Source organism: Hyalella azteca, unplaced genomic scaffold (assembly GCF_000764305.2).
Source record: "Hyalella azteca isolate HAZT.00-mixed unplaced genomic scaffold, Hazt_2.0.2 contig9858, whole genome shotgun sequence".
In the NCBI taxonomy this organism is placed as follows: domain Eukaryota; kingdom Metazoa; phylum Arthropoda; class Malacostraca; order Amphipoda; family Hyalellidae; genus Hyalella; species Hyalella azteca.
In genome coordinates, this window is record NW_025939917.1 from 286,944 (window position 1) to 304,635 (window position 17,692).

Below are 17,692 nucleotides of genomic sequence, written 5' to 3' on the forward strand. Positions count from 1 at the left end.
TTCAAGTTACTTACGCCCTCATCTTCAACGACCTCCTGGGGATGAAATCGCATAACCGGATGCGAAGTCGAAAAGTCCAGTTGCAAATGAATGATCACTGCCCACAACGCGACCTGAAAAATTGAATTCAATAGATCCAGATGGATTTACAACTAAAGTTGTAAATAACATTTTATAGAAAACTAGGTCAACCCAGTGTTACCCGGGATAGATAGTGCATTGAATATGAGAATCCAGCAGAGGTGGGCAGTAGCGCGCAACATGTAGCGGTAGCGGCGCTACATTTAAGGCAATGTAGCGGTAGCGGTAGCGCCCGCTACATATTTAAGCGATACGAGGTTTTGCCGCTACAGCACTACCGCTAAATTTATAGATAAAGCCTTTAGATTTTACTTAATAGTATTAAATATTATTTAAAAACCAGCATGATACCTACATAATATAAATTACAGAATAAAACTGTACAAAAGATTTCGGTGTAATGTTGTCAACCTCAGCCTGTAGTGTCAACATGTTAATTGTTACTTGTTAAGTTGTTACCAGTTACCACTTGTTCTTGTTCCGTGCCAGCTGCCACCACATATACAATCTAGTGGGTGTAGCGGTAGCGGTAGCGCCCGCTACATTTAGAGCATGTAGCGGTAGCGCCGCTAGATTTCAAAGTAGCGCTGCCCAGCTGGAATCCAGTTGTCACGAATCTCGTCATTGCGAATCTCATCATCCATGACGAGGAGAACATAATGATGTTCTGCATCATGTTCATCGATGGTACGCATGACTCCAAGTCAAGTTTCAAATAAACACAAAAGCTTGCTCAACAATATGTTAGATCAGCCATGCAAGATGGATTAATTAGCCCGCTGAAATTTTGTTAGTTTCGATGGAATCGAAGTAAAACGCATGGAAGTCTTAGATGACAATTGCACTGCCGGCTTCAACTTGGCATACATTTATTGAAATTATTGTTGCAAATACTTCACAGTAACAACTTCATTACGACAAAGATCAGGCATAGAATTATGATGTCAGATCTTAATGTTAATCTGCGTCCACATAATCTTATTTTAATTAATTAGTACATACATTTCATTAGCGAAATACACTTCACTTGTAATGTATTTCCATTTGCACTACTCACGTTTAAGAAGCACTTCAAAGGTCTTTCCATTCTTGAACATTGAATCAAACCTGAACTTGACTGGTTTTTCTGAGAGAGTGACGAGTAATGAAGACGTATAGCGGTATCTTCTTGAGGCGCCGAACTAGAGTTGCCAGGCAGTGTTTTTTTTTTTCACTTCGAACTGAAGTTGCCAGGCAGTGTTTTTTTTTTCTACACAAACGATTGTGTTTGCTGCTCCTAATTATGGCCTTGGCGTCAGGCGCGACGCCTACAGAATAAGAAATTACGACACGACTCTAATTTGTTAGATTTAAGTACATTTATTACATTTTGAGTACGTTCTATGTTCACGAAAAACTGAAAAGTATTGTATTTTGCAACTATGTTATCATTGTTACGGTTCACGAATGAAACTTAGTAGACACAATCCGCACGTGGGAAAAATTCAAGCCATTTGTTCCTATGCTGGAGCTGAACGTCTCGGACAGTTTTACGGCCGGACTCGCCGGACTCGCGGCCGGTCTGCATAATCAATAATCAAGGAAGATCTCCAAAACTAATGCTCCGGCCGTAAAATTGTCCGATGCGTCTATGCTGGCATCATTGACGCCTCGAGTAAGAAAGCGTTGAAGAAGAATTTGAAAGTATATATAAAAAATAAAAATAAAAGCAAAGTATATATTTCGACTAGAAGTGCCTCCCACCTCACAAATTAATAGATGTTCAGCAGGTACAGTGCTTCAACATCGGTTTTTAATAGATCTGGTCAAAAGGCTTGTTACGATCTTAGATCTCCAAGAGACAATAGTGTCGGCTGTCGGGAAGGTAACATAGTCCCGACGTTGACATACGGGTTCGTACCGTAATCAGTTAATATCTGTAAATATCTGTTAACAAGTTTTCAGAGGCTCTTTGAGTTCTTTGACGAAAAAATAATCGGTTCATCTTACCTGTCTCTGTCACTCATTCACAAGAAGGCGCCAGCACCACAATTACCTTTATGCAAGTCGCTTCTCCAAATTGTTCAATTTGTACCTGCCCTTAATACAATGTTGAAGATCTCTGAATAAACTATTCATAACTGTACCGACTAATAGAAACATGTTAAAGAATACATAATTCATTACATTCTCAACCGCCACAACAAGTCAAGGGCATTATAAGAATAAGCGACCGTCTAACTATTCAATATGTTAAAATTAGTATAAATTAATTTAATTGATATTATATTATCATAATTTTTCCGAAGTTGGCTCGATTAAATCGGACAAAATTTCCGATAATACTCAAGTTGAACTCAACTAAGCATTATCGTTGATTGCATGAACATTTTTTACGAAAATTATTTCGAGGACCAATGTTCTTCGTTCAGATCATGGTATAAATTAAGTTAACTTCTGTTTTAACTTTAGAACAACTGATAGTAATACAATGTCCATAAGTAGTTAGTTCTTCGTACTTTGAGTAGTTCCTCCTGTGCGAGATATTTTCACATTTTCTTTCTTTGGCAGTTACGACTTACGTGCTCCCTGGAATACCGATGTCATATCGATGCCAGAAGTTTTGTTACTGTCACAAAAAGAGGATTTTTGGCGAAAAAACTGGCAGAGAAGTTAAAACGGTTTCTCATATTAGGCTGACCACAACAGATTTTTCCTTGTAAGTTTTAACGAATGAGAAAGTCATTGAAAAATAATTAACATGTATTGATGTGAGCTGGGACTGTTTAGAAGCTGTGAATGATAATATTATCATCAACATGGGTACGTAACATAGGTTCTGGAACCTTCACTATTTTAACCCTCTACCGCCTGAATACCCTCCGCAGCGTACTGATATTATCTACTTATATTTCAAATTTGAATAAAATCCGTTCATAATTGAAGGAGTTATGCGTGCCAGAGTTGAAAATTAAGTTAGGTTTTCCGTATTAAAAAAAAATTATCGATGAAAAAATTTGAAAAAAATACTCTCCGCAGCGTACTGATATTATCTACTTATATTTCAAATTTGAATAAAATCCGTTCATAATTGAAGGAGTTATGAGTGCCAGAGTTGAAAATGAAGTTCGAGCTCGCAGGCGAGTTCGCACGCGAGTTCGCACGCGAGTTCGCACGCGAGTTCGCTGAAGTGTCGAATCGGTACCGCCTGACACGAGTAACTGGAGCAATATTGTCACGCGCATACTTCCCAAAAAGGATACGTTCTAGTGAGCGCAAAATGACTTGCACTGATGGTTGCCGCCACGTACGATAACTTTAAAATGTTCTCTGTTGCGTAGAAACGTCCTCAGGTTGCTACACTAAATAGTTTAAGTATAATTTAAGTTGAATGTTATGTTCCCGGAAAGAGACATACTGCTGTAGAGGGTTAAATCGAAGTCTCCTCTCTAATGGGCCGATCCTTCTTGCTAATCAGATCAGAAAACTGTAATTTTTCGATAGATTTAAATTTCGTTTCGATCATCCAAAAAGGGAAAGGTCTATTATCATTTTCGATCATATTTATGCAAAAATTTACTGCCTATTTTAGGTGTCTCGAGCAATAGCAAGGTGTCGGTTAACGTTCAGAGTACCAAGATTGGCGCAGAGAGGCGCGGGTTCGATCCCAGCTCTGTGCGCCAGTTTCTGGTCAGAATCGGCAAGGAGGCCGGGCGGTTAAGTATAGGTTAAATGAGCATTTAGAGTTACTATTCTCTGAATATGTACTATAATTCTGGATATGTACATTTACTGGCATAGATAGGCAGAACTTGTTCCTTTTAGGCAACTTTTATTGTAGAGTGTAGAATATTGTTTAACTGGTACTAACATTTGTCGATTGTTTTCTAAATTTTACAAATGACGGATTAATTTGAATTTAAAATTTCGAGGATCGGGTTTCTAATAAACTTTTTTTCTGTTAATATGGTGTTTCGAACATGCATTGATTCACACAAAAAAATGGGTTTGCAACGCATAAATTTATATTTTGACAAGACATTGAAAGCAATTTAATAATTATGGATATTGATTAACAACTCACACCGAAAAAATTTAAACCCTATCAAGTCAAGTTTGATTACTGAATTGATAGAATGGAATAGAATAGAAGTGTCGGCACTGAAGAAATAGGCCCATGGCCTGTTGCCGATTCTTTTACTTTTCGTGACTTGATTCCACAAGGGGTCCGGGCTTAGCAACCCGATCTTTCCATAACTGACGAATTGATATAGATAACTGCTGGAGTTATTGCAAGGCCAGCTTATAAAAGCTGATGACGACTTCTTTTCAGATATCACCAGTCGTGAAATTTTTGGGCATCGCTTGACGATGCTGGAGCAAGCTTGGGGCATCACATGATGATGCTGGTGCAATCTTGGGGCATCACATGATGATGCTGGGACAAGCTTGGGGCATCCCATGACGATGCTGGTGCAAGCTTGGGGCATCACATGACGATGCTGGAACAAGCTTGGGGCATCGCATGACGATGCTGGTGCAAGCTTGGGGCATCACATGATGATGCTGGTGCAAGCTTGGGGCATCTCATGACGATGCTGGTGCAAGCTTGGGGCATCGCATGACGATGCTGGTGCAAGCTTGGGGCATCACATGACGATGCTGTGCAATCTTCGCCCTGCAAAACTTTCTTCTTCACCAATCTTCTATTAGTGATGATCTCATAATGAGTCTCTCTCCATTAACGACTTTGCTCGCCTGTCAGAAGTTTTTTGATAACTGTACCATTGTTTGTTCATCAATCATCAGTTATGGAAAGACCGGGTTCCAAAGGCCGGATCCCTTGTGAATCAAGTCACGAAAAGTACATGAATCGGCTACTGGCATAGCCGATTCTTCAGTGCCGACACTTCTATTCTATTCTATTGAGTTTCCAGCTGTGTTTTTTTCTCGAGATGAACACGAATTTTTATAGAAAGACGTATTTTTACAGAATACATAGGCACTTGGACCTGGATAGTTCCATTGTTTGTAGTCCATCTCGATATGTACAAAGATATTTTTTCTCAAGTGCGAAATCCCAAAGAAATGGATTCTTGCGAAGAACTCTAACGTGTATCAAATCATCAAGTTATCCCATTAATTCAAAATCAACAAAAATTAACATCGAAACATTTCACTTAAGGTTCATGTCAACAACGGTATAAACTAAATATACGTACAAATATATACAATTAAGCATATGAAATGAGTCACTTGGTCATAACAGGCATAGAGGAAGTTTTCATAATTTGAATTTTATTCTAATAAGTTTTAAATCTCTTTGCTGTTCCCAAACAATAAAATTAAACTTTTAAAATTAAGACACTCGCATTAATATTATCTTATTTCGTAATTATTATATTGGCTAGATCTCACTTCACCCTCCCTCATCACTACGTCAAAAATTATAGTAAGAAATTCCTTGCGAAAAATTTTCAGACAACGCTGTTTTTAATGTGAATAATTGATGTGAATAATCAGATCTGGTCGTCCCTATAGTAGTTTATATCGGTATATAAGGTCATTATGTTGTAAGCTTGAATATAGCAATCACCCAACATTACTCTCCTTCTTGAAGATAGTGAATGGGATGATATCCTCGACGTAATATCGCGACTGAAAAGATTCGTAAGGCTTGGTTTGACCGCTAAGCCGTTTTTCTTCGAACGGTGATATTTTAATAGAGCTTGGTCTGTCTCGTCGATAAGGGTTCTTTGATACTGAATGGTGATAGTCGTTCAAGTCATTTGCCAAGCGCTGCTTCAATAGGAATTGCACTTTTTTTGTGGAGTTGGTTTTCTTTTCGTGCTCTAAAAAGAGAAAGGAACCAAGATCCTCCTCAGTCGGAGCCTTCTGAGCTTCGAGACCAAAATTAGAGTTCATATACAATAGATCTTTGGAAAAGTTTGTAGAAGAACCTGAATATTGTGTTAAATTATTCGGACTCGAATAACTTTGGCCGTAATTCTGACTCGTGAAATTGGGTGCCGATGATGCGATACCAGAATTCTGTGTGAATTGAGGATTCGGAAATTTCCATTCGTACTCAAACTTTTTCGTTGCATCGGAATACGTAGTGAAATTATTCCCGATACTTGTAGAAAATGATGCACTATCCGATTGCACTATTCCTGGCGTATTGTAATTCCCAGCCGATCCAGATGGATATATGTTTGGAGTTCCCCTGTCTGATACTGATTGATAATTTTGAACTGAGTTTGAATGATTGTTTTGAGTTGTTCTCCAATCTGATCCCGATGCATAATTTTGATCCGATTGTGACGGAAAATAGTTAGCTGATCCTCTGTAAGATTTTGATGGATAATTTTGAGACGCTCCTCTGTCTGATTGTGACGGAAAATTGTTAGCTGATCCTCTGTCTGATATTGATGGATAATTTTGAGACGAACCTCTGTCTGATTCAAATGAAGAATTTGGAGAAGCCGATTCAGATGAATATTTCCAGGGAGAATCGCTGAATAGCCCAGCAGGATAACTTTGAGATGATCCACTTACTGATCCAGATGAATAATTCGAGTAGGACCCGCTGAATGAACCAGCGGGATAACGTTGAGATATTTCTCTTTGTGGTTCAGATGAATAATTCAAGGAAGACGTGCTGAATGACCCAGATGGATAACTTTGAGTTGACCTTGTAGTCGATCCAGATGGATAATTCTGGGAAGACCAGCTGAGTAACCCAGATGGATAACTTTGAGTTAACCCTGTAGTCGATCCAGATGAATAATCCTGCGACGACCAGCTGAATAACCCAGATGGATAACTTTGAGTTGACCCTGTAGTCGATCCAGATGGATAATTCTGGGAAGACCAGCTAGCCGATCCAGATGGATAATTCTGGGAAGACCAGCTGAATAACCCAGATGGATAACTTTGAGTTGACCCTGTAGTCGATCCAGATGAATAATTCTGGGACGACCAGCTGAATGACCCAGCAGGATAACTTGAAGTTGATCCACGAGATTGATAATATTCTGGCCATCCACTAGCCAATCTTGTCGGATCACTTGTAAATGATCCTCTTCGTGACCCATACTCGATATTTGGATCTGATGGATCAGTTCCACGAGTAGCATTTATGGTGTGACCATCCCACGCATTATTTGAATAATAATTGCTGTTATTTGGGTGCGCTTGGAACCGGACATCGGCGTTTGTTCCGTATTCTGCTCCGGAAAATTTTTTCTGCCTAGTGTCGTAGGCTGATGATTCCACATTCTCACCGACGACGATGACTGGCCACGCAAGAGCCAGTACAAAAGCCGAGAAGGTAAAGCTAACCTGAAAACGTGAAAAATGTGAGAAAATTTTTCATGAGCATTTGTTCTATGAGCAATAATTATGTATTATTATGATTAAATATTGATTGTATACGGAAGTTAATGAGCAGCAGTACCCTAACGTTATCAATTTTTTTTCGAATAATTTTTAAATAGTTCAGACAATTAATATTTTTCAAATCCGAATTTCGATCAACATACCAGCAAATATTTTCGTAACATATGTCATGTATATTTTGCTAGAATTGTATAACCGTGATCTTTTCGATCATAACCGTAAAATACACATTCATAGTTTTCAGGAAACTTTTAAAGAAAATTTTGTCTCTAGCTATAATATAGTGTTACCATTTATTTATCCGATGCGCTCTGCGTAAGGATTTTTCTATTCTTCAAGAAAATTCGAACTTGGAACAATTTTTGCCTTTAGTCAAGAGAAGAGGAACTTGGACTTTGGAAGAACATCTGGAATGAGTTTAAATTATTTTGAATGGTGATTTCATGCTGTATAACCAATTGGGATTAAGATGAAAGGTAAACAATAATAGAAGAAGTTAACTTTTTTACGCTGACTGTGTAATTGAGATTTTTAATCTTAATTCGAAATTGTCAATTTTAATTTATAGCTAAGCCTCATTCAGTAGGTGACTTTTTCTGTAATTAGTAATTTAGGTGACTTTTCTGTAATTAGTAAATCGAATAATTTAGTCAAATTTATGCAGATTTCCATGTAAACGTGACGCTTTCCTAATCCTAATTAATTACTGACACTTTTTCGCAGGTTCACAGCAAGACGGATAACCCTAGGTACACACATTTTCACTTATTCATAAAAATAAAATTCAAATAAACAAATCGACAAAAATGTATACTTTTTTAATGATATTTAAGACACATTTTCAATGGAACAGTTACAACTGCTTCAATGCAAGGAAAAAAATTTCAATATGACGAATCTGTTAAGCCTTGGTTCTGGTTTGATCTTGTGCTAGAAGCTCCTATGGTCAAAACTTTCACAATGCTTCAGTAACAAAGAGAATTAATTGTCTTCTTGCTAATGACTAATGAGTCACATCACACAAGCAATATCACAACAATAAAATGTATTATAACGTCAATATTTAGTCATCTACAATAGCCTTAATAAATCGTAATAATTAATGAATTTGCATTCAAATCTTTTATTGCGGCGTAGGAATGTAAACTATTCAAGGCTCTTGCGCTCAAGGCAATGTGAAAGAATCACTGCTGAACTCAAGTTTATACCTCAGGATCGCTGCTGTTGGGCAACATCATCCGTCTTCGAATTATAAAACATAACGCGCAACCTGAAGCTTTTGCCTTGCGTGATACGAATTTATATTAATTGTAAATTTGGATTGTCCTTCTGCGAGCTTACGCCCGAACTGCCAAGGAATAACCGAGCTTGACATGTGAGGAGTGAGCGTCTAAACTGCCAAGAAATAACCGAGCTTGACATGTGAGGAGTGAGCGTCTAAACTGCCAAGAAATAACCGAGCTTGACATGTGAAGAGTGAGCGTCTAAACTGCCAAGGAATAACCGAGCTTGACATGGGAAGAGTGAGCGTCTAACTGTCAAGGAATAACGGAGCTTGACATGTGAAGAGTGAGCGTCTAAACTGCCAAGGAATAACAATAACGGACCTTGACGTTTGAAGGACATCTTTCTCAATGACTGTGTGGCCTATTTCACAGCCTTCATAGCTTTTAGGGAAAAATTTTTGGCTTCAATTTAAGAAGGAAAAGCAAGAAAATGCCAGCAATTCCTTGTTTACAAATTACCATTGAACCGTATCTTAGGAAAGGTTACAGACCGATTCATAAGTTTTTTAAGCAACATTTCTTGTACTTTACAGTATATGTGACTTTTCTCGATCAGCCTCCTTGTTGTAGATAATAGGAACCAATATTTATTCAGACGAGAATGTTCACATGTGGAGCTAAAGTCTCGAATACTAAAAGGACCCATAACGGCGAAGGAACAACAACAAATAAGAAAACAACAAGCTTTCTGTACGTCGTAAATTACTCGGCTGTCAACGCAAGAAGGTTCTAGCGGTCAAACGGTACTGAACGAAAAGTGACTGAAAATAGATGACCAGCGATCAGCCTGAGCCTATTAACTATAGCCATGACACGAGCTTTTTGCTACCAATGACGAATCCAGTCCGAGTGAATAACGCACAAGACTAGTTAGTTAGTTAGTTTAGTGGCCAAATGTTTACTAGCGCTTCAGCTATTTAGCTATCTCGCACCGAAAGTCAAAATGAACATCACCATAGAGGTGGAAGGTCTCAATTATTCATCACCCACAAGGGGCGGAAGGTCTCAATTGTCCAGCCCAGATAATTATTTATATATAAAATTAAAAAAGACAAGGACATCGAAACGAAGTCTTGAACATAGTACAGTAGTTATCTTATCAAATAATATAAGGAGCCCAACACTCCGCAATGAATTCTGGCGGTACACTCATCATGCACTTAATCCTACTTCACTCGCCTTTTTACGATTACAAACTAAGTTTACTTATAACTTACAGATACCTTGAGAACTAACGAGAATGCCGCGCTGGTATATGGTCTCAAATTGCTAGGGAAAAATGATGGACCAATGCCGAGGATGAACAGGAATCGAGACGCGGTGACACGCGGCAAGCGTCCGTGCATAAAAACGTAATCGTGAGTAATTTGACGCCAACAATAGGCTCAAAATAAATCAATACAATTATTTATTATTGCTTAGTTGACGAGATCACCGAGATTCAACATCACGTCTCTGCGTATCGCAAGACACATGAAATACGCATTCCAAACTCTACATTAAGCCACAATGTTCAAAATCTTTGCATTGAGAATACCTCAAATATTTAGTTCTGAAATTCAGTCATAGCAGCGAGAATAATGATGGTAAGAGACTATTTAAGCGAGGAGTAAAATACTGCTCACAGCGATGTCCTGCCAGTGGTTATATAAATGTACAGCAAGTTTTCAGTTTCTCGCACAGAAAATTCGTAATCCTGCAAATCTTAATTACGCAGTGATGATGTTACCGATGGTTACCGATACCGTTTATCATCGTATCATTAGTGAACGATTGAGTTTTTTTAAAGTTAAGTTTTCAGAAGAAAAGGTTATGATGGTGGACACCGTCAGAATTGGCGTATTTTCGATAATCAGTTACTAAAGTTCGGCACTGAGCCTTTACGGAATCATAAAACTAGAGTTTTTCACAGCCATAATGAAGGCGAATTTAGCTTAAAATTAATTTTTAATACCTGTAAACAACTTAGACTAACAGCATGCTGTTCAAACAAAGCTCATAAAAAATAAATACCTGAAGTCTCAATACATGGACTAAAATATTGGTAAAATAAATGCAAGATCTGTGAAATCTTTCCCAATTGCGCATATAAACCCTACTTACAGACTAGGCTACTGAACATAACCTCAATTCAATTGGTCATTGTAATCCACTTATGATAGTACATCATAGCCACAAAAACTCTTAACAATGCCAAAGACATCATATCCGTTAACAGGCACTGGATATCAATTGATCAATTATTACTTCGCAATGCTTACTTCCGCTAATAAAAATCTTGCATAGCTCACAAATTTAACCTTTCCTAATAGATAAAAATAAACATAAGTAGATAAAAGCAAAGAAAGATGAATGAGAAAGCATTGAGTTCTTCAATAATATAATAAGAGACCAAACAATGCATTTGATATTTCCAGATAATCATAGAGAGTAACAAATAAACTGAACTAGCAAATAATCTAACCAGCACGCAGTGCCGCCCCAATATTCAGAGAAAAACCTGAGACAAGTTCAGTGGGTCAACGCAGGGGAATCTATGATAATAAATCGCCTTGTGAACCAAAACACTGAAGAAAATAAGTAAATGTGCTGCTAAGTGATCTGTAGGCTGAGAACACTAGAAACATCATGGCGGCGTATACATGTTCCTCTGACGGCATCTTGAGGAAATAGCAATCAAAATGAAAAAAAAATATGAACCAGCTTATTTTCACTGGTATGCAGAGGTCACTCAGAGTGAAAATATTCAAAAAGAAATAAGTCGTGGCAAAATCAAACTTGCAAAGAACTAACATCTGTAATTTTTCAGTCGATGCAAAACCACTTATGGGGCGAAAGCTGTAAAAACAGCCGTATAACTTATTGCAAATCAAGAATGCCGAATAAAAGATCGTCTCATGAAAATCAATTGACACGATTTTTGCACCAAATTTATGCCCAAGTAGATCTATCACTCAAAAATTCCGGTTAACGAATCTGGGATCCCAAATCAAACAAAATCGTGTGCAGACTATAATACTAGTTTCCGCCACGTAAGTTTGAATGAAAATTAATTTGGAATTTATTTAAATTCATAAATTTTCAAAGAATCCCACAATAAGTTTTAGGAATAAGCGAGATTTTAGTTTCGTCATTATAATAAAATGTTCAACTCTCGAAACTTTCAAGCACAGCGCACAAGCAAGGCGATGTCAAACCCATACGTGACTTATTCAAGGTTCAAAAACGCAGGAGTTGAGTTATCGACCTCTTGTCGAAGGTTCAGAACCGTAAAATAATGTCATTTCACTGTAACACTACTTAGTAATATAGAAATCCGGTCATAGTAAAACTTCACTGGATTATCTATACCAAATTATCTGTCAACAAATTGTTTATTGCAAGTGAAATAGTCATCTCGGTAATTATATATACGCACATCATCGGAAACTGAGCAAGTGCTAAAGTTCTGATGGAATATTGAATGCGTTACCTCTTACAAACGAAATTTTGAACCTTCCATAATGGTTGAATGTAAATAAATACAAAAGAATATTAGAGATCACGTTTCCTCAAATCTTCATACATGGATGAATTGAGATCAATTAATATATAGATCACGTTCCTCAGTAAGTTCTGGTTCCAGAAAATTAGGATCCCGTGACAATTCCTAATGATCTTGAACGTCAAACGGCGACCGGCCTTTCCTGAGGACGTTCTCATGCACCCTGGCAGCCTCTGCGTCCGCCTTGTCCATCAGACCGCAGGCCGAGTTAACGAACTTGTTAGTCCGTCTGTAGGAGACGATGTCGGGACCGTAGTAAGCGGTGATCGAGTGAGCAACCGAGTTGATGTAGTTCACTTCAATGTCTACGCTGCCGAACTCCCCGGCCAGTGAAATTATCTGGAATACGTACAGAAGTGACTAACTACATGAAGTTCTTCTTGTGCAACTTCATGAACCTTTAGATATGATCAAAATGAACGAATTTGTTCCTGAAAAGTAAATTACCACTATTTACCAGTCAAATGGATCAAAGGAATTTGCATGCATTCGTATGAAATACTAGAAAGAACTGGAAAAACTATGTCAGACACAAAGAGATGTCTCTAGAAGACTAGATGAAAAAGGTTGCTCGCGAGATGAAAGATCATTAGTTACAGATTATTATCTATTAATCCAACTGCTGGTAAGGATTTAATTTCAGTTTCTGGTAAGAATTCTTTAAAAATAATCAAAATAATGGTGACATATGATACTCACAGCATCGACGCTGCTGGACTTGGGCAGGAATACGACAGCGTTGGGAGCAGCACGTCTGGCGGCATCCAGCATCTGCTGCACGCCGAGCTGCCAGACGTCGAACTCCTCCTCGCTGCTGTAGTCCAGACCGCCCCACGGGGGACTCAAGAACACCACGTCAGCCTGCCACGTTAAATTTACTTAGTCCCAAGACATGAATAATGAACAACACGACATATTCACTTAGTCCCACGACGTGACTAATGAAAAACATGTCAGCCTGACACGTTAAATTCATTTAGTCCCAAGACATGACTAATGAACAACATGTCAGCCTGGCACGTTAAATTCACTTAGTCTCAAGACGTGACTAATGAAAAACACGTCGAATTCAGTCAATTCACTTAGTCCCAAAACATTACTAATGAAAAACACGTCAGCCTAGCACGTTAAATTCACTTAGTCCCAAGACGCGACTAATGAACAACACGTTAGTATGGCACGTCAAATTCGACAAGACACGAGACAAATTTTGAGCCTGATGAAAATATCTAAATTTATCCGTCATTTGCAGTACCATTGAATACATATCAATGCAACATTTATTGCATATTCTGCAATATAACTCTTTATTCTAAGCTGATACGGCTAAATAAATGTTAAGTTAAGCCAATTGTACAAACGTTGCAAGGTACTCTCGTACAAATAAATCCCATACAATTCGCACGAATGTACAAGAAAGCCTCACCTCGCACTGCTCGATGGCCGAGTAGAAATCATCACGACGAAACTCAATCTTTGATTGAACGCCATAAACCTCGGCGTTGTGACGAGCCATGTCGATTTTATTTTCATCGATGTCAATGGCAATAACCTCGTCGAATATTTTGGCGAGCTGTATTGCGTTTCCTCCAGCACCGCAAAAACCGTCCACTACCCGAGTTGTTTTTCGCGTGGGCAGCGTTTTTGGCGATGTCAGCAAGGAATACGAACGGCTAGCCTCGCCGAGCGGAGAAGTAACTAAACTGTTCACGTCAGACGACGAGAAATCTTGGGTGTTAGGTGATGCAGGAGCTTCCTTCATGGATTCATCGAGGGTCTCAAAGCTGGCACAAGATTTTGGGACAGACCCAGCTTCACCACAAGTCTTTTTGGTCGCAGGCAATGCGTGACGCCGGTGACTCTGTACGGCAGCCCAGTGACAACGCTGAGCGTGGTGACGGGCGAGGTGTTCAACGGTGACGCTGTACCAGCTCTCTGTGGGGCACGGAAAGCGTTACGTGAGATGAAGTGCAGCAAGAAAACTTGTCATAATGCGCGTACAATATCAAAGAGGAGTTCTTTACGGTTGCACATAAACACGAGATGAGACTTGCTTATTAGCAGTTAAAAAGTTTGTGGCAATTCTAGAACGGATAAGGAAAGCCGTGTGTTAAAAGTTAAGTCTATAGGAACTCACGTCTGCAAGGCAGGACCTTTTCAAAGTGACAACTTTCTAATTAAATGTTCATACTCCAAACAATTGTTTAATTTTTTGTCCTTTACCAGCTCGCGCACACGCGCATGTTTGCCAACTAAACGAATACAACACGATTGACGTTTATATGAATGAATTATATTCAACTTTAGAGCTATTTTCAATACCTACTAGTTGAATGGTATGGTCTAATTTAGTGAGTAATAATATTGATTCTTTTGAAGGCAAAAACTTCACCAAACTCTTTCTCATCTTCTACCGGCTTGGCGAATCTCTAGCACAGGCTGCACCTTTCAAATTATACATTTGTCAAAAAAAAAGAAGATTCATTACCAACCAATATCACAGAGCTTCATCAGAACCAAATTCAGAAAAATAAACGCAAGCACACAATTATAAGATCGCTGATTATGATTATGCTGCTGAGATGAATGTAAATAAATGTGCACATCATTATCGACAGGCAGCATTATCAACAAACAAGCATATGACAAGCATATGACGAGCATATGTAGACTAACTAATCTCAACATCTATCACAAAAAAAAAAAAACTAATTAATACAACGAGTTCAACATTCCTACTTGAACTTTTCGTGACTTGATTCACAAGGGATCCGGCCTTTGGAACCCGATCTTTCCATAACTGACGATTGATTGAGATAGCTGCTGGACTTATTGCCTGGTCCGTAATTAAGACCCATGCCTCACCGGTATCAAGTCGCACGCCTCTGTCGTAGAGGCCGAAGAGCCTGTACCTCTTGGAGTAGAAGCGGGCAACTTCAGGAGGTATGTGGGCCGGAATGTTACTCGATGCACTCCGTCTCTGCTTGCGGCGGGAAAACCTATCGACCTGCGAACACAAATAGCATTGGTGACCATACATAATGTTAATCTTACCAGCCTACAATAAAATGAATTATCAATCATTCATGAAAGTGATATTGGCAAGGTTATTTGCAACACATGAAAATATTTCCGTGAATATAGTCAATATTCAAGTCACTGGAATAATAATAATAGTACGCTAAAATGAAACAACACAACCTAATTACCGTCAAAATGGAAGCCTATATGCTTTGGGTTAGTCGTATAGATGTTCGCTAAAGAGCATGATAAAGTAAACTATTTAAACTCAAACTTACCGTATCAATACAATTTTTTTCATCTGCAGCTTGAGGATCTTGGTGAAGAGTTTCTAAATCTTGGTGAGAAGTTTCTGAATCTTGATGGGAAGTTTCAGAATCTTGATGAGAAGTTTCTGAATCTTGAGAAGTTTCTGAATCTTGAGAAGTTTCTAAATCTTGGTGAAAGGTTTCTGAATCTTGAGAAGTTTCTGAATCTCGAGAAGTTTCTGAATCTTGGTGAGAAGTTTCTGAATATTGATGAGAAGTTACTAAATCTTGATGAGAAGTTTCTGAATCTTGATGAGAAGTTTCTGAATCTTGAAAAGTTTCTGAATCTTGATGGGAAGTTTCTGAATCTTGATGAGAAGTTTCTGAATCTCGGTGGGAAGTATCTGAATCTAGATGAGAAGTTTCTGAATCTTGATGAGAAGTTTCTAAAGCTTGAGAAATTTCTGAATCTTGATGAGANGGGAAGTTTCTGAATCTTGATGAGAAGTTTCTGAATCTCGGTGGGAAGTATCTGAATCTAGATGAGAAGTTTCTGAATCTTGATGAGAAGTTTCTAAAGCTTGAGAAATTTCTGAATCTTGATGAGAAGTTCCCGATGATTTGTGAAAAATTTCCGATCCTTGGTAAGGAGCTTCCGTGTCTTTGATAGAAAAATTGAAGTCTCGCACACTTTCCTTTGAAAGTTCTTGTGCTGCATCCACAGAATGAACTAGACGATCATTTTTGGCTTTCGGCGCCGTATCCCTTTCATTTTGGCAAAATCCTTTTTCTCCATGGAAAAATTCTCCGGCTTCTTCGACAGGCTTCATACCTTCAAGGGAAAATTCACCAGCTTTTTCGAAAGATTTTTGAAATTGCTTGAAAGATTCGGTAGCCCGCTTCAATGCTTCAGCGGCCTGCTTGAAAGATTTTCCAGCATGATTGAAAGATTCCCCAGCTCTTTTCAACGATTCTCCAGCTTGTTCAACAACTTTTCTGGCCTCTTGGACACGGTTCTCATGTCTTTGGAGATGTTCTTTATCTTCTTGGGCAGATTCCTCATTTTCTTGAATAGATTCTACGGCTTCATCAAAATATTCTTCAGAATCTTCCACAGATTCACCATCTTCCACAGAAGGTATATTCTGGGATGACATTTTTTCTTCTGAAACCGTCTCGAAAACATTGCTATCATAACTAAATTCTTTCGCTTCCTTCAAAACTTCAGTCGAAGATGTCATTTCGGCAGAATCAATGTTGTGGCGATTTCCATCTACAACATGCTTTTCATCGCAGGTATTATGTGAATATATACAATAATCTCCTTCAATACTACATTTAAAGCAGTTACTATGGGCACTACTATTGTCAGAAGAGATGCCCTGTTGTGATGTCTTGCAGTGAACGTGAGACGGCAAACCATGTACAGTGACGCTCTCACAGCTACTGGTGCTAGAGAAAAGCTTTCTGGTCACATCACGAGGGAGGAGTGTCGAAGCTGAAATTTCCACAGCATCTGAGTACTCCTCAAACGATTCATGCGAAGATTCCGTTTTTTCTTCGGATTGTTCACAAGAAGTATCAACATCCTGACCATGTTTTGCACCTAACTCACTTTCACTTCTCACGTCTTTCACAACAGAGACATCAGTAGAAGATGATTGGAAGTGATGAGAAGATGAAGAACTGTACTCAGTGGCTGATGGCGTGTGATCACCATACTGTGATGGGGCGTGTTCTTCATTTATATCCTGAGATGAGTTACACTCCTTGCTTTCATCATCACGAGGAGAGTTGCTCTCTCCGTATTCATCGTTTCGAGTGGAATCTTTAACGCTACTTTCATCGTTCAGAATCCCATTGCTCTGGCTTGAGTCACGTTTCAGACACGACTGCTCATCGATATTGGTTTCTCCAAAATGGTACATAAATGCAACCTTGCCAACAGGAAGATGCAATCGTCGAAGAATTGCCAATTCGGTGGCAATTTCTTTCTCCTGATCAAACTCGTCGCACGCCTCGAAGTTTGCGTGGATGCTAGCCATGTAATCTTGGGGCAATTTTCCGGGCTGAAAAAGAGAGTATTATAGAGTATGAGAGAAAAAGAGTAAGATAGTATTAATACATAATTA

The 17,692-nt window shown here is 38.7% G+C and overlaps 2 protein-coding genes across 2 annotated transcripts; both read right to left on the reverse strand.

Annotated features, from left to right (window-relative positions):
* Positions 1–4,968: 4,968 nt before the first annotated feature.
* Positions 4,969–7,898, reverse strand: LOC125178451 (secreted protein C-like). The gene is made up of 3 exons (XM_047882188.1): positions 7,752–7,898; positions 6,971–7,404; positions 4,969–6,934 (listed from the first exon to the last, which is right to left on the reverse strand). Exons 1-3 carry the CDS (start codon positions 7,752–7,754, stop codon positions 5,653–5,655), a joined length of 1,719 nt encoding a protein of 572 aa, XP_047738144.1. The 5' UTR covers positions 7,755–7,898; the 3' UTR covers positions 4,969–5,652.
* Positions 7,899–12,279: 4,381 nt separating this feature from the next.
* On the reverse strand, positions 12,280–17,625 carry LOC108671845 (protein starmaker-like). Its single transcript, XM_018159444.2, has 6 exons — positions 16,159–17,625; positions 15,591–16,030; positions 15,157–15,298; positions 13,718–14,226; positions 12,991–13,152; positions 12,280–12,630 (listed from the first exon to the last, which is right to left on the reverse strand). The coding sequence occupies exons 1-6, from the start codon at positions 17,603–17,605 to the stop codon at positions 12,397–12,399; spliced, it is 2,934 nt and encodes a 977-aa protein (XP_018014933.1). The 5' UTR covers positions 17,606–17,625; the 3' UTR covers positions 12,280–12,396.
* Between the last annotated feature and the right edge of the window lie 67 nt (positions 17,626–17,692).

Coding starts and splice junctions, on each gene's coding strand:
- LOC108671845 (XM_018159444.2), bottom strand. CDS start 17,605: ATGGCTAGCATCCACGCAAACTTCGAGGCGTGCGACGAGTTTGATCAG. Junction 14,227..15,156: donor AGGCGTGCGACTTGATACCG/GTGAGGCATGGG, acceptor CGTGCCCCACAG/AGAGCTGGTACAGCGTCACC. Junction 13,153..13,717: donor CGGCCATCGAGCAGTGCGAG/GTGAGGCTTTCT, acceptor TTAACGTGGCAG/GCTGACGTGGTGTTCTTGAG.
- LOC125178451 (XM_047882188.1), bottom strand. Junction 6,935..6,970: donor CCATCTGGGTTATTCAGCTG/GTCTTCCCAGAA, acceptor ATCGGCTAGCTG/GTCTTCCCAGAATTATCCAT.